The 20,248-nt window shown below is 58.1% G+C and overlaps 6 protein-coding genes across 6 annotated transcripts; 3 read left to right on the top strand and 3 right to left on the bottom strand.

Annotated features, from left to right (window-relative positions):
- Positions 1–10,801: 10,801 nt before the first annotated feature.
- On the bottom strand, positions 10,802–11,862 carry PHYSODRAFT_517693 (hypothetical protein; the record flags this gene model as incomplete). The annotated part of the gene is made up of 2 exons (XM_009533855.1): positions 10,802–10,915; positions 11,011–11,862. The coding sequence occupies 2 exons, from the start codon at positions 11,860–11,862 to the stop codon at positions 10,802–10,804; spliced, it is 966 nt and encodes a 321-aa protein (XP_009532150.1).
- Positions 11,863–12,229: 367 nt separating this feature from the next.
- On the bottom strand, positions 12,230–12,769 carry SOJ3X (elicitin; the record flags this gene model as incomplete). The annotated part of the gene is made up of 1 exon (XM_009533854.1): positions 12,230–12,769. One exon carries the CDS (start codon positions 12,767–12,769, stop codon positions 12,230–12,232), a length of 540 nt encoding a protein of 179 aa, XP_009532149.1.
- Positions 12,770–14,482: 1,713 nt separating this feature from the next.
- Positions 14,483–15,797, top strand: PHYSODRAFT_347263 (hypothetical protein; the record flags this gene model as incomplete). The annotated part of the gene is made up of 3 exons (XM_009533853.1): positions 14,483–14,590; positions 14,629–14,775; positions 14,996–15,797. 3 exons carry the CDS (start codon positions 14,483–14,485, stop codon positions 15,737–15,739), a joined length of 999 nt encoding a protein of 332 aa, XP_009532148.1. The 3' UTR covers positions 15,740–15,797.
- Positions 15,798–15,858: 61 nt separating this feature from the next.
- Positions 15,859–17,043, bottom strand: PHYSODRAFT_516298 (hypothetical protein; the record flags this gene model as incomplete). The annotated part of the gene is made up of 1 exon (XM_009533852.1): positions 15,859–17,043. One exon carries the CDS (start codon positions 17,041–17,043, stop codon positions 15,859–15,861), a length of 1,185 nt encoding a protein of 394 aa, XP_009532147.1.
- A 116-nt stretch (positions 17,044–17,159) lies between these two features.
- On the top strand, positions 17,160–18,646 carry PHYSODRAFT_516289 (hypothetical protein; the record flags this gene model as incomplete). Its single annotated transcript, XM_009533851.1, has 2 exons — positions 17,160–17,324; positions 17,399–18,646. 2 exons carry the CDS (start codon positions 17,160–17,162, stop codon positions 18,644–18,646), a joined length of 1,413 nt encoding a protein of 470 aa, XP_009532146.1.
- A 269-nt stretch (positions 18,647–18,915) lies between these two features.
- Positions 18,916–20,242, top strand: PHYSODRAFT_514984 (hypothetical protein; the record flags this gene model as incomplete). The annotated part of the gene is made up of 7 exons (XM_009533850.1): positions 18,916–19,017; positions 19,081–19,224; positions 19,298–19,392; positions 19,460–19,544; positions 19,604–19,760; positions 19,835–20,011; positions 20,082–20,242. 7 exons carry the CDS (start codon positions 18,916–18,918, stop codon positions 20,240–20,242), a joined length of 921 nt encoding a protein of 306 aa, XP_009532145.1.
- Positions 20,243–20,248: the final 6 nt, after the last annotated feature.

The following is a 20,248-nucleotide window of genomic DNA, read 5'->3' as shown; positions in this document are numbered from 1 at the left end:
AGACGAGTCACCCGGACCAGGCCCCGCACCAGCACCAGCTAACAGCAAAGCGATCATCGACTCTAAAGGCTCCGTAGTCGGGTTCTGCATGGCTGAGTCGCTGCTGGGAGCCTGTAGTAGCTGTATTGAACGCGCCGACACTGACTGTACTGATCCATCGCCCCACTGAACGCTGTACCACGGCTGGCGTTTGCTGTTGTCGATCGACAGGACAACGCCCTCCTTGCCCAGTGTCCCCTTAGACTTTCCTTGAACACGATTTCCCACACCGAGTTTCACCATGAAGACAGCTTCGTTTGTGACCGGAAAAAAAGCGCTAAATAGCTCAGACCTTCCTCTCTATTTTTAAACGATACATTGTGCTTTTCAGTTGTTTTGTCAAATCGGACGTGTAAAACAGCTACCTACTAAGATGGGGCTAGGTTATCGGAGTAGATTTGTGACGGGGCACACAGCACTTCATAACAGAGGAAGCAGGAGTATACAAACTCCAAGTGAACAGCCGTTCACGTGTCCCTGGTCTGAAGGGGACGACTTGACTTGAAAAGCGGTAGATCTAAGACTGAATGTATTTATAGGTTGGTACAGATTTGGCCTGCATACAAATCCTAAGTTCCCTATAGTTTGTGTCATACAAAATGTATCTGTTGGCTCTGAGGCCACTTGGGTCACTATCCAGGGGAGTGACCGATGTAGCCATCCCGGAATAGTGACAGGGTCACTATTCCATGTAACCCCGTTACATCCTCCCCCACTTAGATTCGATCTTATCGACCAATCAGAGCGAGGTTACGCCGGCGACTCACATTTCACTCGCAAAGTCGAGATCCATCGACAACGGCGCGAGCTCTGGCGCCTCGGCTCCCGGGCCTCACAGAGCAACTGGCGCATCGCCGAGCAAGCCGCAGGGTCTCCACGTCGACCGGAAGCATGCCTCCAAAGCGCAGTGCGCGCAGTGCGAAAGCACCTCCGAAACCGCGGGCCGTAGGGCCGAAGACCAGGGCGGCCAAGGCCAAGGACGAGTCGTCCGCGCTGATGGAGGCCACGAAGGCGGCCGAGGAGGTGGTGCGCTCTCGTAGCAGCACGCCGGAGAGTGGCCGTCAGGCCGGGGCTCGGAGCAAGTCTCCTGACGCCGCTCAAGGCAAGGAGGAGAGTCCTCGGGGCCATAAAAGCCCGGCTCGCGACTGGGAAGCCGCCGTCTTTGACTGCACGATGGTCCAGTACTCCGGTGAGAGTTCACCCGACGACGAGAACGTCTCGGAGGGCAGCACGCACGCTGCCGAAGGCACGGAGCTGGAGGCAGGCGACATGACTAACGCCTCGGCCGACGCAAAGGCCTCGTCAGAGAAGGAGGCGGAGGACGCCGAGTCCGGCTCAGGCGACAGCAAGCCGTCGCACGACGAAGTCGCCATGGCCGACGCTTGGGTCGTGGCCGAGAAGTCGCCGAGCGACGCGGGCTCCAAGCCCAATGAGGTGCTGGCATCCAAGCATCTGACGCTGGCACAAGGTCGTGAGCGTGCCCAAGCGTCGAAAGCGGCTACTGCTGCGAAGACCGCCGAGGCCAAGGCGAAGAAGCGTTCAGCTTCCAGGTCGCCTCGCGGCTCCAGCTCCAAGCTGTTCATCGACTCGGAGTCTGAGGACGAGGAGGGTGCCGTCCACAAGCCCAAGGAGCTCTCCATCAACCTCGACGAGCAGCAGCAGCAATACCACGCTGCTAGCTCGGGTGTGTATGCCAGGCAGCCGACTGCCACGACTGCCACGACTGCCATCGAGTCTTCTTCAGGTGGGGATGCCACGTACCCGCAGGGCTACTTCCCGCCCGAGCCTGGCACTGGTGCGCCAGCGCTGTTGGAGAAGCTCTCGGCTCCTCGTGGCCTTATCGGCGGGTACACCTCGAGGGGTTCCTATGAGCGTGCTCTTGTTGAGAAAGAGCCACTCTTTCTTGGCGACGTTGAAGTCGCCCGGTGTGTGCTACTAGCACCACACAAGCTCACACTGAAGGAGTTCACCACGCTTCGCAAGAAGCCGGAGGACAAGGGTGGACTCCATCCTGTGTGGGGTTTCCACTGGGTCAAGCCGAATGACAACACGACCAGGAGCGAGGTGGAAGACCTCTTCTGGCGCTACGTCCAGCGCAAAGGGTATTCCGACCAAGAGTTCAAAGAACTCCGTGAGGATCGCACTCTGTCCGCAATCCTGGACGTGCGCGAGCTCCGCATCGAGTTCGCTCAACTCGTGAGCAAGCGCAAGCTCCACTCGAAGATGGACGAGCTGAAGCAAGAGGCGAGAGCCAAAGCTCGTGAAGAGCGTGGGCGTGGTGCGACTACGTCTGCTACCGTGCCCCGGGTACCGGCCAAGAAGCCAAGGACTACTTACGAAGCTACCGCTGCTTCTCGTCCCATATCGCAACACCCTTCGGGCAGTCTGCCTGGCGCTGCTCAACGGGCTCCCACGAGTTATCCGACTCAGGGTAACCCCTCCACTTCACGAGCAGCTGGCGCTTGCCATGGAGCCGCCGCTCCCGGACGACTCGTTCCACGTGGTAGTGGATCTGCCCATTACGATCAAGGAGGGCCGGCGGTGGCCTCACACGGCCATGGCTACGAGCCTGAGGCGACGCAGCCGTATGCTGGGGCCCCGAGTCAGGTGGTGGCCCTGCAGCAAGAGGAGATTCGTCTTCTCCGGGACCGTGTGTACGTCCTCGAGATCGCGCTAGGCGTCGGCCTTGGTGGCGAGGCTGCCGCTCGTGCTGGTCAGCCTGGTGCCGTGGAGCGGCTCCGTGAGGATGTTGCCTCGCTCTATCAAGAAACTCGCAGTCTCCATGGCCGTGTGGATCGTCGAGCCGACCTGTCGTCTTACGACTCGCTGCGAAACCAGCTCGCTGGCCTTCGGGCCGAGCTTCATGGCCACGCGCCGTATCCGGAGCAGCAGAAGCCCCACTCGTATCAGGCCCAGTTTGGCCAGGGCTCGTACGGGGCCCCCTGCGTATGCTGCTCCGATGCACGCCGCGCCGTCTTACGACCAGCGCGCGTATCAGGCGCCTTACCGCGACTCGACGCCGCGCTTCGAGGAGCTGCGCTCTTCTCCACCGGGCCACCCACCGCTTCCTGCGGGGCAGCCAGAGCCAGATGGTCATGGTACCTCTTAAGACAACCCATGTAAAACGTCGGGTGAGTCGTCATCGACTTGGGCAACTCTATGGTGTACGCCACGCCATGCCGGCTGAGGACCGTGAAGGGTCCAATGAAGCGGTGCTTCAGCTTGTTGCTCTCGACCGAGCTAACAGTGTTTAGCGGTAGGTTTCTAGTATCTAGGAGAACTAAATCCCCAACCTTAAACACGTTCATGTTTCTTCCATTTGGTCAGAGTACTCCTTCTGTTTATCTTGGGCTTGCGCCATGGTAAATGTCTCTCACTCTGCTGATTATGTTCAGCCTGGCTTCGACAAACGAGGACAGTTGCTTCCGCAAGGCGGCTGGACTCACGTCCGAGACTTGGGAGGAAAAGGTTTTCCGAGCCTCTCCCCCACTTAGGACCGAAGCCCCGGCACTGCCTCGTAATGTGAGCGGCACCTGAGGGTGGCGCAACCCGTTCAGGTAAAAGGGTGTAAAGCCCGTCGATGCATGTACCGCATTGTTGACTGCGAACTCAACCATGGGCAAGCGATCAGCTCAAGAGCGGGGCATCTCCGCGCAGATACTGCGGAGCGTGGCTTCGAGCACGCGATTGACGCGCTCCGTCTGGCCATCCGTCTGCGGGTGGTTCGCCGTCGACATCGACCGCCGTGTGCCGAGAAGGCGAAACAGCGTCTGCCAGAACGCAGCGGTAAACCGCGGGTCTCGATCAGAGACAATGGTCTCGGGCAGACCGTGGTGCAGGAAGACACAGTCCATGAACAGGCGAGCGACCTCGTCACCAGTCACGAACTGGAGCAAAGTGTACCATCTTGCTCAGACGGCAAAAGCAACAACACCGGTGTTGCCACGGGCATCGGCCGGGAGGCCGAAGACAAAGTCGAGACTCATCGACTTCCAGCCGTCCGCTGGGACCGGCAGGCTCTGCAATGGTGCCGAGGCGTGACCGGCAGGCTTCACGCGCTGGCACGTCTCGCACGTACGGACGTAGGTGGCGACCCACTTGTACATGTGACGCCACCAAAACAACTGCGAGACAGACGCGTACGTCTTCTCACGGCCGAGATGGCCACTGGATGGAGCGTCGTGCGCCTCCATCAGGATGTCGTACTTGAGATCCACGTCGTTGGGCACGACAATACGGGGAGGATCCTCGGGCTCGACCCTATAGTGGAGCAAACCGTCAGCCCACTCATAGCGGTGCAGCCTTGCACGTTGTCGGGGCGTGAGCCACTCGGCCTTGGCTTCCGAGCCAGCGGCCGAGAACCGCACAAGAGGTCCGAGACTGGCATCGTCTCGGTACCCCAGCCTGATGCGATCATACAGATCCGTCGTGACCCGACTAATATGAGCAAGCTCGTAGTCGGGTCGGCGCGACAGCGCGTCGGCAAGCACGTTCAACTTGCCCGGCTTGTACTCGACACGGAAGTTGTATTCCGCGAAGAATGACAGCCAACGCACCATCCGCTGTGAGCGATGCGACGTGTTGACGGCAGTCCGCAAGGACGCATGGTCTGTATAAACGACAAAGGGCGTCGAGCCCAGGAGGTGCACTTGGAACTTGACAAGAGCGTACTTCATGGCAAGTAGCTCCTTGTCGTGGACTGGATAGTTCCGTTCGGCTGCCTTGAGCTGCCTGGACTGGAACGAGATGACCCGTTCGCGGCCTTCATCGTCGGCCTGCAATAGCGCACAGCCAATTACGTAGTCAGACGCATCACAGACTACGCTGAAAGGCTTCGTCTCGTCCGGCAATGCCAGGACTGGCGCGCGCTGTAAGCTCGCTTTGATGTCGTTAAAAGCATCTTGATGGCGACGCTCCCAGCGCCAGGCGACATCCTTCTTCAGGAGATCCGACAAGGGCCGTGCCAGCTAGGCGTAGCCTGCACTATACTTGCGCAGGTAGTTGGCGAGGCCCAACCACTGTCGTAGGTCCTTCTGCGACCGAGGTGGCGGCCAAGCCGCGATGGTTTTCACCTTCTCCGGGTCCGCCCGGACCCCGGCGCTGCTGACGAAGCAGCCCAGGACCTTGATCCCCTCAGCTGCGAATGCACACTTGTCGATGTTGGCGTACAGCTTGTTCGCCCGCATGACTTCGAACACACGTCGAAGGTGCTGGAGATGCACCTCCATGGCCGTCTGGCCTGCCTCGGCACGGCTGTGGACGAAGATGTCGTCAAAGTACGTCTGTGTGAACGCACGCAAAGGTCGGAACAGTTGTGTGACCAAGCGATTGAACGTTGCCGGGGCGTTAGAAAGCCCCTGAGGCATGACCAGCCACTCCCAGAGCATACCGCTCGGCGTGCTCACAGCCGTGAGTGGGATGTCGCTCTCGCGCATCAGGATCTGGTAGTATCCGTCCACCAGGTCCAGCGCGCTATACAGCGTGCAGCCGGCCATGTTGTTGAGCAACACGTCCTTGCGCGGGATCGGTGTCTGCGCAGGCACTGTCGCGCTGTTCAGCTTGTTATAAGCATGAACCAGACGCCACTTTCCGTTCGGTTTGCGAACACAGAAGGTAGGCGTCGAGTGCGGGGACTTCGACTCCCGCACCATGCCTGCCTTCGCCTTGGCGGCAAAGAAGGCATCAATGACTTCACACTGCTCCCGGGGAAGAGGCCATTGCCTCGTGACACAGTACTTCGTGCCCGGCACGAGATCGATCTCGTGCCTGATTCCCCTGTCCGGAGTGAGATTGGACGGTGGATCCTTGGACACCACGTCCTCGAACTCCTTCACCAAGGGGTACACCGGGTCCCGGGGGTTCTTAAGAATCTCAGAGCCCATGCGCGACGCGCGCTGTCTCTGGAACTCCTCCAGGACTGCCTGGTCCATGATCGAGGACGAGTTCAACTCGGCCGACGTGAACTCCGGTCGGAGGAGAACCAACTCTGCGATCTCCCCGGTCTTTAGCTCGGCCAAGAAGTCCTCCATGGCGAGCTCCTCAAGGTTCAGCAACTCTGAAACCTCGAGCAGAGCTGTAAGCTCGACAGCTCCTGTCTTGACCCGACGACCGGTCACGCCGTCGAAGATGTGATAACACTCTTCGGCGGCTGGAGCCTTGGCTGGAGGCTCGGAGTCGCTGGCGACTGGCGTCGTCGGCCACACGACTAGGCCCGGCTTACGACGTGACCCTCGGGTGTCTTCGTCTCGTGGCGCCGCCTTGACGGCACCACCGATCTTCTCGATCTCGTGCGGAACTACGTTACCCGTCTTGTCCTTGAGCGGAACTTGGTTACCCGCCTTGTTCTTGAGCGGAACTTGGTTACCCGCCTTGCTGGGTGGAACTATGTTACCCACCTCGCCGTGTGGAACTTGGTTACCCACACCAGGAGCGCTTCCAGCGACTCCCGCATCAGTTATGGTCTGAGTGACCTCCTGTGGAACTATGTTACCCACATCGGAAGCGCCTGCAGTGCCTTCCTCATCAGTTACGGTCTGAGTGACCTCGCGTGGAACTTGGTTACCCGCGCCAACGCCAGCGGCGCCTTCTCCAGCAGCCCTTGCTGCCTGCGGTACTTCGTTACCCGCGTGTGGACCTACGTTACCCACCTTGTAGGTGCTGTCCGGCACCTCCACTCTCAGGCCTTGTCCGGCCCGGTCGGAGTCGTCGTCAGTCTCGACGAACCCCAAGAACTGATTAGACGCTGCTGCGCCCTGGCGGCCCTCGCGGGCGCCCCAGCTGCTGCCAGAGGTGGGAACATGACTCACCAAAGCTCTGTCAGAGCGTGGGGGACGGCTGGCCCCGATGGCCTTGCCGCGCCAGTCGATCCAAGGCTCGTGTTTCTCCAGCCACGGCATTCCAAGGATCAAGTCGTACTTGTCCATGTCTAGGACCAAGAACGGCTCCGTGCTGTCGAAGTCCTCGAACTTGACAGTGAGGTCCATGTGGACCCGAGGTACTTCTACCACCGTACCGTCGGCCAGTCTTACCGAGACCAGCCCGTTGCCTTTGCTGCCTCGTAGCGCATCGGCGTACTTGTCGCGATTGCGTGCGACAGTCTGGCGGCGCGCAAAGTTCTTGGACGCCCCAGAGTCGATCAAGATTCTCAAGGGATGATCGTATCCCGGTACACTCGCGTGCACCACAAGCAGCCCACCGCTGCCCTTCTCCGCTTCGAGAGTACAGAGACTCTCAGGGGCTAAGTCCCCATGGCGTGCGCCACCCGCACGCCCCTCATGAAGACTTAGTGTTTCCCCAGTAGGGCGCCCCGCCCCTACTGGTGTCCGGCGTTCCCCTGGTTCCTGGGGCGCGGCTTCTGCCAGCGACCGCTAGAGCCAAAGGGCTTCGAAGAGAACTTCTTCTTCAGTCCTCCCGCGGGACAAGCACGTTTCATGTGCCCAAGCTTGCCACAGCCGTAGCAGCGAATGTCGCTCTGCTCGGCCATGCCCAGATCCATGGGAACCTGCCCGTTGATCGCTCCATTGCCGGAGTTACCATTAGGCGCACCGCCAGAGGCAGGGTTGCTCTGCCATACCATGACTGGGGTACGAGCCTGCTTGTGGCTGTACTCCTCCTGGAGGGCGATCTGAATCGCCTCCTCCATAGTGTTTGCTTGCACACGGAACAGTTGCGTGCGGGCAGGACCGACACGCAGACCGTCCGTGAACACGGTCACCTTGATGTGTTCAGGCAGGGGGTTCCCCACCAAAGAGGCAGTGAGCACTCGCATCTCCTGGATGTACTCATGCAGCTCGCGCCTTCCTTGTTTGCAGGCGAGGAAGCGCGAACGCTGGCGGTACTCGTAGTTCGCCGGAAGAAACGCGGCCCGCAGTTGCTCGCACAGCTAGGACCATGATGCGAAGCATTCAGGCGTCGTCGCTTCGCGCGTATACGCCCAACTCTTAGCGCGACCACTAAGGTTGGAGAGCGCAAAGGTGACACGGAGTCGCTCGTCCGAGACGAGAGCCGCGTCCATCGCGAGCTCAACCTCTCGAACCCAGAAGTGAAGGTTTTCTCCTTCCTTCCCTTCGAAGGGGTGAACCTTCAGCCGCAGGGGCTTCGGTTGCACCGGCTTCGGCGCGGCCGCAGTGGCCTGCAGCCCTTGAACGTGGGCGATGAGCCCTCGCTCGTAGGTGTCGAACGCGTTGATACGCTCAACCTGCTCAGCCGGCGTCGCCGCCGCCAAGCTACGCAGGGCATCTGTCCCAAAGATGCCTACCATCTTACAAACGGACTCGTACTGCGAGTCGTTCAGATGGGGAAACTCCGTACGATCCATCTTGGCTCACTCGATGAGACCACAGAGGATTCAGGTAGTCCAATCTACCCGCGTAGGCGTAGGATTGACTACAAGTGCTACCAAGTGTGAGCACTTCTTAACAGAGGAAGCAGGAGTATACAAACTCCAAGTGAACAGCCGTTCACGTGTCCCTGGTCTGAAGGGGACGACTTGACTTGAAAAGCGGTAGATCTAAGACTGAATGTATTTATAGGTTGGTACAGATTTGGCCTGCATACAAATCCTAAGTTCCCTATAGTTTGTGTCATACAAAATGTATCTGTTGGCTCTGAGGCCACTTGGGTCACTATCCAGGGGAGTGACCGATGTAGCCATCCCGGAATAGTGGCAGGGTCACTATTCCATGTAACCCCGTTACAAGATTAGCAGGCCCCTCGTAGGGAATTAGGACCAAGAATTGCTAGTCCGATGGAAGCACTTGCGTAGGTCCTACAAACAGCCGAAAGCCCGAATGTCGCCGATTCTCACGGCATTCGGGGTTTGAGGTCTTACGAAGGACTCCTGTCAAGTCTTGTGGCAGGACTTTCATACGAGCTGACTCTAATACGGTGTATGTCAGACGCAGAATAAACCTAGGTAAGCACGATGCGGTCGATACATTAAACAACCAAGTCTTCTCCCTTCGCCTTCGTGGGTTCCATCACTGATTGCTTCCCCAAACAAAGCTTGCTTGGCTTGGACGTCCATTGAACGGAGAGCCTCCGGGAGACCGCTCATCGGACTCGTCCGAGATTTGCATCTCAGATTTAGAGACCCCCAACCTCAGATTAACTGACCTCCAAAGTCCTACGTAGGACTCGGCAAAATGACCGAAAGGCACAATACGTACACTAGCCATTCCCAGCAGCTTCTAAACAAATATTTATAGATGGGCCCACGCGTGGGCTCTGTGGGGAGTAAAGGTTAAAGAAAACTCAATAAAGGTTTTATGGGGTTTCGGTTGTTGGTTTAATGAGCCCTGTGCTGATCGTAGTGCTGCTATCACTACTCACGCATCAGTTAGGATCCCTCAATTCTTCGACATCCAACCGCACGTGAACGTGTCATTTAATGCGCGCAAAGCAATTGCCAGGAGTACCATATCGGAGACTTCTCCGTGTTGTGTATGCGGCCGACAGGTGCATCACTTCTGTACCGGTAGCTACAAGCTGTGTGGCAAATGCAAGCAATATCAATGTTAACGCTGCTGTTCGTCACTTTATTTGTGCTAAGAAGTCAGCCCACAAGTTCTGTAGTCGCACGTGTGCTCGCAAGGGCTTTAATGCGGTCAACAGCGACTCTTAGGAACACATTCCCAGCAGTACATCTGGGGGTCGTAGTACATCCCTCTGACTTCAGAGTAGTGAGTAAATTTGAGTTTGAATTTGATGCGGTTTAGTCGGCTACCTACAATCTAGAGTAGCGAATAATGTGCTCGGACTTTCGAGTGCATGGTTTCCTTCGAAGTTACTTCACTATACAATCTAGAAGCTAATTGCATCAGCGTAAGGTGCTGGCTGTTGCGCTGGTTTTCACTAATTGTAAAACATGCTACAACAAGTCTGAGGTTGTTTTCGGTTAGTTGACGCTTGAATTCCCTATTAACTTTTTTCACGTATGCAAATTAGTTTTTTTCGCATACAAACTCGCGCTGTACTCCCCTCCTGTTCCTTCCGGGGGTTTCCGCAGATAACTAGAAGTCTCCTCTGAAATTACTCAGAAGTCATCAAACTTTACTAGAAATCAAGTAACACAACCGCTTGAGTATCGTGATAAAGCGAGACACCGACAGCAATATTCAGACGAAGAAGAGTGCGATAAGTATTATACTGGGAACACTCGATGAATGAGGGGGTGAATATCCCCAACGGTTTAATTGCGTACCGTTACTCGACATGCCGCTACACTACCGTGCCAAAAGTATGTCGACCCAGTAGCCTCGAAGGCAATTTTCAGTTATCGGCAGGAAGTGCATAGCACATGTCGCTATTCATAACTCCATCCAGCAAGCCGCGAGGCCTCTGCACGGCTACACCTGTGCATGTTGCAGTTTGCCCTTGCCACATCAATTACCATCAGTACCAGTACTGATGCAGCACACCACAGGTGCTCCCAGCCAAGTTTGAGTAGCTTTGAGGAAACATTTACGTGTGCTGTTGATTCGCGGGCGCTCGATGGCAAGCGTGTGTTCAGCCAGTTCTATTGAGAAGGGTCCTTTAAGGACAAGTACGGACAGCGTCTACAGTGGTAGCTCGTACACACTATGGGCAACGAACTTCCACAGCGGTAGCTCGTACCTCCCGCGTATGGAGGCCAGTAGGTGCTAGATATGCTGGTAGCTCGATCGGACAATGTAAACGATGTCTATTGACGGGGTCTCTCTCTCTCTCTGGAGAGGGCTTGGCTCGGCAAAAACTATTGTGTGGATACTATCTAGCGGTCGAGTTACGCATCATCGTCGGCGTCGGCGTCTGGCTCCTGCGGTTTCCGGCACACGCGCTTGACGAACTCGTAGGACGTGACCATGAGGATACCCGACGGCCCCATCGCCAGCAGCCGCTGCAACAAATCCACGACAAGCAACAACATGAGTTAGTTAGTCAGTCGCTCCTACTTCAACTACGCAGCAGCAGCCAGCAGCAATAGCAACGTACCGCAGAGAGGCCCGTCATGAGGCCCATCGGCCCTTCGGTCTTTAAAATATACTTGAGGGTGTCCATGGCGCCGTACTGCGTATATACCTGCGCCTTTGTCCGCACAATGTCCATGGGGTTGGTCAGCACGCCCGTGATGATGCCGGCGCTCGCGCCGCTCAGGCCCTGCGCCACCACTTGCTTCCAGAAGGGGTCCGTCTCCCACTTCCTCATCAATCTATAGTACACGGGCACGAGCAGGCCGTAGGAGCCCCACCAGATGGAGGACGACGGCGCGTACGTGGCGATGGACGGCACGTATCCCCGGTAGAAGCCGCGCAGGCCCTCGGTGCGGAAGACCTGCTTGGTGACGGCCAGGAAGCCCTTGGCGCGCTCGCGCGTCTTGCGCACGTCCTGGCCCTGGCCGCTGAGCATCATGCGCTGCGACACGATGTCCAGCGGCACCACGACCGTCTGCGAGACGAGCGACGCGCAGGCGCCGCCCGCGAAGTTGGCCCACTTGTCCCCGGCCGTCGTGTGGTCCCTGAAGACCTTGCGCGACTTCTCGTAGACCGAGATGTAGAGGTTGCCCGTGAGCACGTTGGCCGTGCTGGCCCCGAAGCCCTTGTACAGCCCGCGCGCGCCCTCCTGGCGCAGGATGGTGGCGAACGCGTTGGCCGTGCCCGAGTAGAGCGGCTTGTGCTTGGACTGCACCTGCAGCCGCGTCTTGACCAGGTTGCTCGGGTACACGGCGGCGCGCACGGCCAGGAACATGGTGGGGCCCACCACGTAGTACTTGAGCTTGTCGATCTCGTCCCACGAGATGTCCTCCAGCGCGTACTCGTCCTCGGACAGCGTGGCCACTCCGCTCATGGCCGGCCGCGATGCTAGCTATGCTATGCGTGCGTAAGCGGAAGCGGACGTGTGCCCGCCGCAAACGCAAGTCGCCACTGACGCGCCAGAAAAGGGTGTTAAACGGAGGGGTTGCACAATGAGGGGAGATCGGTTGCATGATGAGGGGGAGTTGAAGTGGGTTTCCCGGCTCACGTGGGCGAATATGATCGCCACGTCGGGAAGACAGAAGACAAGGAGTTGGAGGTCTAAGCACTAGAACGCACTGAAGTAGAATGCTCAACACGTCACTGTTTGTTTCGTGGCTCGCTAGCCCAACGCTACCGAGGGAAGAATGCAGAAAGAGGAGAGGCCGCTGCTGGCTCCTTGGTGAGTCCTCGTCAAAGCTTTAGCAGGCACGAGCCGAGGTAGGGGCGGCAGTCGTAGCACTCGGGGCCTTCGTCGGTGACGTACTGGAGCCAGCAGTCGAGTTGGACGATTTAGGCGCCGTCGCCGTCGGGGTGGCAGCCGTCGCAGTCGGCGTAGCGGTCGTCGCAGTTGGCGCTGCGGTCGTAACAGAGGGCGAGCTGGTCGACAGCGACGAGCACTTGGACGAGAAGCCGTTCGCCAGCTCGTGCACGTTCACGTTGAGGCCGCTCGTCGGTACCGACATGGTACAGTCGGGCGGGTTGAGCGAGATGATGGACTTGATCAGCGACTGGCAGTTCGTCGACGCGCACATTTTGACGTACTCGTCGTTTGAGGGTAGCGAGGTTGAGTACATGAGGCTGTAGCCAGAGTCGGTCGCGCACCCCTGGAAGGGGCTGAGCGACAACACGCTGGCGAGCGTCACGTATGCGGATTTCTGCTGCGTGGACGAGCACGTGTCGGCAGTGACAGAGCCAGCGAAGGTGACAGCGGCAAGAGCGAGGATGGTGTGCGCGTTCATAGCAGCAGGTGCGTTAGCGGCTTGGGAAGAAAGTGGTTTGCGTGAAGGTGTGCAAATTAGGGAATGAGGACCAACACGGTTTACACAAGTCCTGAGCTGAAAGGCTTGTCAGCTTGCCACTACATCTTCATATATCGAATAGCGTTTCATGGAAATGAGTGCATCGATGATTGATGGCACTACTATCGATTACAGGGCAGAGTTACTTTTGTAAAAGGGTCCTGTAATCGCTCCCGAAGTAGTGTGTAGGAGTCGGGCATTCGGACACTGCAACGAACAGACGTACATGTACACGGTCATGTCAGTGAACAGTGAGAATCAGAAGTTATGTATCTTGGACCAAGATACATAACCAAGATTCTTGGTACCTCCTCCCGTCCCCGCCTTAAGTGTTGGGGTGAGAATAGGAACTTTCTTATATAGCTGTAGCATTGCACCTCCCTCCAGTAGTCTTCCATTTAGTGCCCGTGACTAAGTAGCTTCAGCTGTTAACTTGGTGATGGGGTGCCACGTTGCTTCAATATTTTTTTTTCTCACTGCACGATGAAATTCTTGCCTCTTTTCTCGTTGGCGAGAAGCACGACGTCAGTGCAGCGCCTTTAGTAGCGAGCGAGCAGTTTCGACTACACGCTAGATCAGCATTCGATTAGAGGACGATGAGGTTGTCTTTGTTCAATGTAATGTAATCGCTAGGTGCAGGGATAGCTATGCATTGTGAATCCTTTTGCATGGTGCGCTCAGTGGGCCCCATGGATCCATCTGATGCAACTCGTCTTTGAAAACTGGTTGACTTACTCCGTACTCTTGTTGCGGCATGCTATGGGCCATAGCCTATGGCCACTCAGTTGATAGAAAATGCCCTCCATAGCTTTTCAGACTTGCGATTTTCGAAACTAGTTCGTAAAGGCAAGTAAATTAGGCTGGAGACGGCAAGTCCTTTGGAGAAGCTACTACACAAAACGTGAAAGCGTCACTTAGTTGGCAGTGCCAATTAATTCAGCAGCACCCAGAAGAGGTTGGATTGGTGGAATCAGCGGTCTTTTTAAATTCGAAGAAAACCGTGCGCAAATTATTCCGCATCTAGCAAGTCAACTTTGGATTCCTCACGTCGATAACTCGCCGAACAGCTAACCCATTTACGTAAAGGTACCTAGTAAATCGAGATGTTCGTTAAGGAAGCGGTTATCAATTTTGTCTTCTTCTACAGGTGAGGCTTAGAGCAGTCAACAAAAGCAACAAATGAACTTGAATTTCCATCACACTCCTCAACCATGCCCACTTCTTGCCTTGATTAAAAAAAAAGCGATTGATAGGCTACTATGGTACACAGCTCCGATTCTTGCTCCTACAATTGAGACGGGCACGCAAGATACAAGATACAGAAGTCCTGATTCTCACCGTTTATTGACGTTATCGTGTGCGTCTGTTCGTTGCAGTCCGACACGCTACCGGATCCGCTACACTGGGAACGATTACAGGACTCATCAGCACGAGGTACTCTGTCCTGTAATCGATAACAGTTCCATCGATGATGCATGCATTTCCATGAAGCCCTACTTGCACCACAGTACATGATCATGTAGTGGTGTACATGTAGTGGCAAGCCTTTCGAGTCGAAACGTACCTGGGTAAGCTGCGTTCACTCCTCACTCAACAATTTGCACAGTTCCACACAAACTACTTTCCTCACAACCCGCCAACGAACCGACTGCCATGCAGACCATCCTCACTCTTGCCGCCGTCGCTCTTGTCGGCTCGACTGAGGCCTCCGGTTCGTCCAGCGGCAACACGTGCACCACGAACCAGCAGACCTCTGGATTCGTCTCGCTCGCCGGCCCCTTGTCGCTCACTTCCTTCAGCACGAGCTCAACTACGATCGTGGTCCCAACCGTGACGACTGCTACGCCGACTGCGACGACTGCTGCCGCAACGTCCAAATCGGCTGCTGGCTCGAGTACGTCGACGACGAAGACCCCGACTGCTACCCCGAAGGCATCATCAGCCTCGTCGGAGCGGCTGCCCCCCCTGTCCACGTCGCCTTGCTCGCGTACTTGCTTCAATCCGTTTGAACGACCCAATTCTCGTGGTCTAAGAAGCATACATAGCTGCAATAACACCTCGTTATTAACACTAGGTTTTGAGACTACAACTCGTCACCTTGTGCTTGATCTTACGCTGCATGCCGCGAGATATCTAGCCATCTACTCAATGCAACATGTATAATAGTTCGAGGAGGAAGCTTCGCTCACGCTCCGATGGGCAGACGTACATCGGAGCGTGAGCGAACACCAACGAGACGTGGTGCGAGTTGAAGTTGGCGTAACTGGGTTACACCACTTGGTTACGCAGAAGATACCCTCATCAACGATGGACGCCGTGGAGCTGGAGGTGAGCGACGAGGAGCTGCTGGGCGGGTGGAAGCCGCGCCTGGGCGCGCTGTCCGTGGGGGAGAAGGTGGAGGAGGCGGAGCTGCTGAAGCGGCAGGGCAACCTGCTGGCCAAGCAGGGCGAGTTCAAGCGCGCGCTGACGTCGTACGCCAAGGTGTTCGCCTACGTGAACGGGCTGTCGGTCGCGGGAGACGCCATGTCGCAGTACGCGCAGGGCGCGGCGGGCATGACGGCCTCGCAGGAGCAGGGCGCGCAGATCCAGGCCGTCAAGGTGGCCGCGTGGTCCAACATGGCGCTGTGCCACCTCAAGCTCGGCGCGCAGCCCGAGCGGGCGCTGGACTGCTGCGACAAGGTGCTGGCGCTGGAGCCGCAGCACAGCAAGGCGCGCTTCCGCAAGGCGCAGGCCATGGCGCAGCTGACGCACTACGAGCGCGCGTACAAGATGCTGAGCGAGCTGCTGGAGGAGGAGCCCAAGAACGCGGCGGTGAGGAACGAGATCCGCGCCCTGCAGGTCAAGAAGCGCGCGTACGACGCGGACGCCCGGGCCAAGGAGAAGAGCGCGTTCGGCAACATGTTCAAGTAGATGGAGGAGGAGAAGGAGGAAGTGGACGAGCTGCAGCGTCAATGGCAGGTGCTTTATGGTTAGATACGCTGTTGTGTGGCTCTCTTTGTGCTTGCTGTATGTTGCTGCTGCTGGAGATTCTAGGACCGGAAGAGGTGCGGCAGCACGCGGGCCTTGATGGCCTCCATGAACTGGACGTAGCTGTGGCCGAAGTGGTTCTCCACGCGCGGAAGCACGAGGTCCGACACCTCCACATTGATGCAGCTGGCGGTGGCCGCTGCAGCGAAAGCGACGGCCTGGCAGCCTGCAGCCGCCGGGCCGTTCGGGCCTGGAAGCTGCAGCGCCCAGAAGAGCTTGGACAACACGCCGTCACGGACCGAGTACACGTTAACGAACTTGCCTCCGTTCGGGTCGAGAGCGTGTGAAATGCTGTCCAGCCCCTGCGCGTCGGGGATGAACGCGCCGGCAAAGCTCACGGCATTGGCGATCAGCCGCAGGCCGTCGCCTTGCTTGTGCTCCCGCAGCTTGGCCATCTCCTGGAAGGTGCTGTAGATGACGGCGCCGCCCAGGGAGTGGCCGAACAGCGAGACCTTCCGTCCGCGCAGCAGCGCTGGCCGCTCGGCCAGCACGTGCGCGAGCAGCACGCCCACCTGCTCCGCCTTGCCCTGTGCGCTGTGCCATGGGTTGCCAGTGAAGTGCGCGACCATGGCCGACACGGATGCGCTGCCGAGGTTGTCGTTCACGTGCGTGCAGAACTCGTTCCAGGCGGCCGCGTCGCCGGCCTCCCACTGCACGGCGAAGACGGCGGCGTGCTCGTCGCCCTGCGTCCACGCACGCCAGTTGCGCGTCGGGTCGTCGCTCTGCGTCATGAAGCCGTTGATGCAGAGCACGACGTGGCTGCAGGTGGCCACGTCGCCGCCCAGCAGCTTGAGCTGCAGCTGCTGCACGCGGCGCTTGCGCTTGGCCACGTTGAGGGTGGCCATGGCGCCGTCGTACGCGCTGGCCCAGACCGTCGGCGCCTTGGCGGTGGCCGTCGGGGCCGGGGTCGGCCGCAGCCAGGCGTTCAACGCGCCCAACGCGCCGCCCACGGCCACGGCGGCCAGCTCCGAGTTGCCCAGCGACTCCTGCTCCTGCTGGTTGCACTGCTGTCGCACGCGCTCCACGATGGCGTCCGCTTCCTGCACGAGCAGTGCCGACACGCGCTCGCGCACGGCATCCGGCGCGGACGCGGCGCAGCCCAGAGACGACTCGAGCTCCTGCAGCTGCTGCGCGGACAGGAGCCCGCGGCGCTGCAGCTCGCGGCAGTCGGCCAGCAGGTCGGGCATCGATGGAATCGGCTATTGAGGTGTGTGGTACACACCCACTTCAACGACGTTGAAGTGGTTACGCCTCTTCGACGGAATGGCCCACTTCCCGACTCGCTGCGACTGCGGCCTTGGCCATGACGACGCCCGCGGCCATCGAGCGTCTGCCCGACCACGTGCTCTCGGCGCACGTGTGCAGCTTCGTGCACCTGCAGGACCGCTGGCACGGACTCGCGCGGGTCTCCAGGCGCTGGCGCCGCCTCACGCTCGCGTCAGTGCGCCGTGAGCAGCACGTGGACCTGGTAAGGTCTCTATGCGCTGTGTTGGTACTATACCGGTAGCTATCGACTCACCCTGTTACTTTCTGTGCCTGCAGACGTGGTGCACAGGCAAGCACGAGCTGGAGGCGGCCGCGGCCGTGCTGCTCGACCGACAGCCGCGACGCAGCAGAAGCGGCCGGAACTTGTCCGTGGAGACCTCGCAGCTCCAGAGCGTGGCGCTGTACGGCCCGCGAGTCACGTCGCCGCTGCTGTCGCACCTGGTCAAGGGCCTCGGCTCCCAGCAGCTGCGGCACGTGGACGTCGAGTCCAAGCAGATCTCGGACACGGCGCTGGAGCAGCTCTGTCGCTGCGTGAGTCTACAGACGCTGGCGCTGCACTGCATCAAGCTCACGGACGAGTCGCTGGTGGCCATCTCGCGCGCGTGTCCAAAGCTCACCAAGGTCGATGTGTCCGGCTGCTCGCGCGTGCGGGACGACGGCATCGTCGCCATCGTAGCCAACTGCCCCAATCTAGAGAAGGTCGACCTCACCATGTGCCGGCGCATTACCGACAGGTCCGTCGTGGCGTTGGCTCAGCACGCGTCGCTAACGCTGAAGGAGGTTGTGCTGGATCGCTGTCTGAAGGTTTCCGGGCCCGCCCTTCGCTTCCTCATGAGAATGCAGCCCAATCTCCGGTCGTTGTCGTTCGCGCGCTGTCCGAAGGTGCAGGGCGCCGACTTTTACGACTTCATTCAGATCGCCCACAAGAAGTCGATCAGATCCGTGTGTGAGCTCACAGCGCTGGACTTGAGTGGGTGTGCAGGTCTGGATGATCGTGGCGTGGCCGAACTGATCGCCGTCAACCGACAAACCTTACGCTCACTGAACCTTGGGGCACTACAGACGCTGGGGAGCGCCACATTTGCAGCCATCGCCAAGTGTAGTGAACTCGAGTCTCTCAATCTCTCGCTGTGCAGGACATTGCAGAACAGCGACCTGGTGGCCATCACGACTGGGTGCACACAGCTTTCGACCTTGTTACTGCAGGGCTGCGTAGCTCTTGACGACGTCGGTCTCAAGGCGATGGCCCCGCGCGCAACAAACCTGCAGCGACTGTCGTTTGAGTTCTGCTACAACATCACGGACGAGGGCTTCGCAGCCGTCGTCTCGCGCTGTCAGCAGTTGCTGCACCTCAACATCAAGGCGTGCAACCAGCTCACAATCGACGCCTTCCGTGCGTTGGCGCGTCGCAAGACCCCGCTGGAAACGCTGTACATCGGCGCGTGCGCCGACATGGAGACCACGGCGGCGTACTTCTCCACCGTCAAGCACAAGTTCCCTCGGTGCCGAATCCACTGGGTCTGAGTTGATGTCGTAGAGGCTCTGTGTAGAGTAACAAACGATGCATATTACTACCTTATCCAAAGTGCAATGTGAAACTTGAGCATAAGACACCATGGCCGACAGCTATAAGCGGCGAGGTGTGCCTCCCTCGTCATCTTTATTTATCGGGAGCAACGAAGGCGTTTTGTTCTGGCGCCGGCACTTCGAGAAAAGAGCGTGGGCGAGTGCAGTGAGCAGCACGAGCGAGACGTGGAGCGTTAATAGCTGCGGTTCAAGTCGTTAGCCAAGCCATGTCGGGCCGCATCCCCAACGTCAGCACGCGGATCGTGCCGAAGAACATCGCGCTCCCCGAGACCGGCAGTTGCTTCGACACGACTGCGGTGATCCCCAAGGTAGGAGATTCTACCACCGTTATGAGGTTTCGAGCTCGTGTTTTGACGTAGTTTGTGCTACAGCGACGCACGCACGAGAAGGTGAACGACGCGGAGCACATCAGCGCCTTCTCCTTGTCGAAGCCGTCGAAGCCACACACCACCGACTCGTTCCTTCGCAAGGGCCAAGGAACAGGAGGGACGGTCGATCTGGAGAAAACGCTCAAGGTCGGTAGCGATGGTGACGTCTCGGTATGAATGCTGCAAGCTCACCTGCTTTATGTCGTTGGCCTTACTCCAGGGAGACAAACATGAAGGCGGTTCTCCTCGCTCGCGGCACCAGCAACCGGTAGCATTTAGGGAACGCTCCAACCCGCCGGACACTTCGTTCAGAAGGTGAAACGCAGGACTAATGTCGTTAGGTACTACCGAAAGTGGTTCTGACATTGTGGTTGAATTGCAGGTTCTACGAGCGCGGTGACCTACCGATTCAGATTGACCACGGCGGCGTGCGCAACATGGTCGCATGGAAAGTGGACATCACGAAGGTAAGACGCAAATATGGTTTGGAAAGGCATCTTCAAAGCTAACTGGGTGGGCTGTGCAGCTCGATTTCCACCACTACCTTCCGATTTTCTTCGATGGACTGCGCGAGGTGGAGGAGCCCTACGCGTTCCTGTCGGAGCAAGGCATCAAGGACATGCTCATCAACGCCAGCAACAAAGTGCTGCCTGTGATCCCGCAGCTTATCATCCCCATCAAAAGTGCGTTATGATGTAGACTTTGACACGCCTGGCAACCTCTTTCGATCTCACACGTTACTTTGTTTTGTTGCTAGACGCTCTCAACACGCGCAACGCCGGCATCATCGTCAAGACGCTGCACATTCTACAGCTCATGGTGACCTGCGAGGCCGCGGCACAGCCAGGTAGCGGCCCGGGACTCATCGGCCAGGCACTTGTGCCGTACTACCGGCAGATTCTCCCCGTACTCAACATTTTCATTCGCAAGAACGGTAAGCTCTCGAGTGCCTTCTACTATGGGGGCCTGAGCTATGACTGACTGACTTGGCATCAACTATACAGACAACATTGGTGACGCTATCGACTACGGCCAGCGCAAGCAGCTGAATATGGGCGACCTCATCCAGCAGACGCTCGAGATCATGGAGTCACACGGCGGCGACGATGCCTTCATCAACATCAAGTACCTCGTCCCCACCTACCAGAGCGTGTGCGTCGGATAGCTCGCC

Source organism: Phytophthora sojae, assembly GCF_000149755.1.
Source record: "Phytophthora sojae unplaced genomic scaffold PHYSOscaffold_7, whole genome shotgun sequence".
NCBI lineage: Eukaryota > Oomycota > Peronosporomycetes > Peronosporales > Peronosporaceae > Phytophthora > Phytophthora sojae.
Note: the sequence above shows the minus strand (reverse complement) of the source record. Positions and strands in the feature narration are given on the sequence as shown.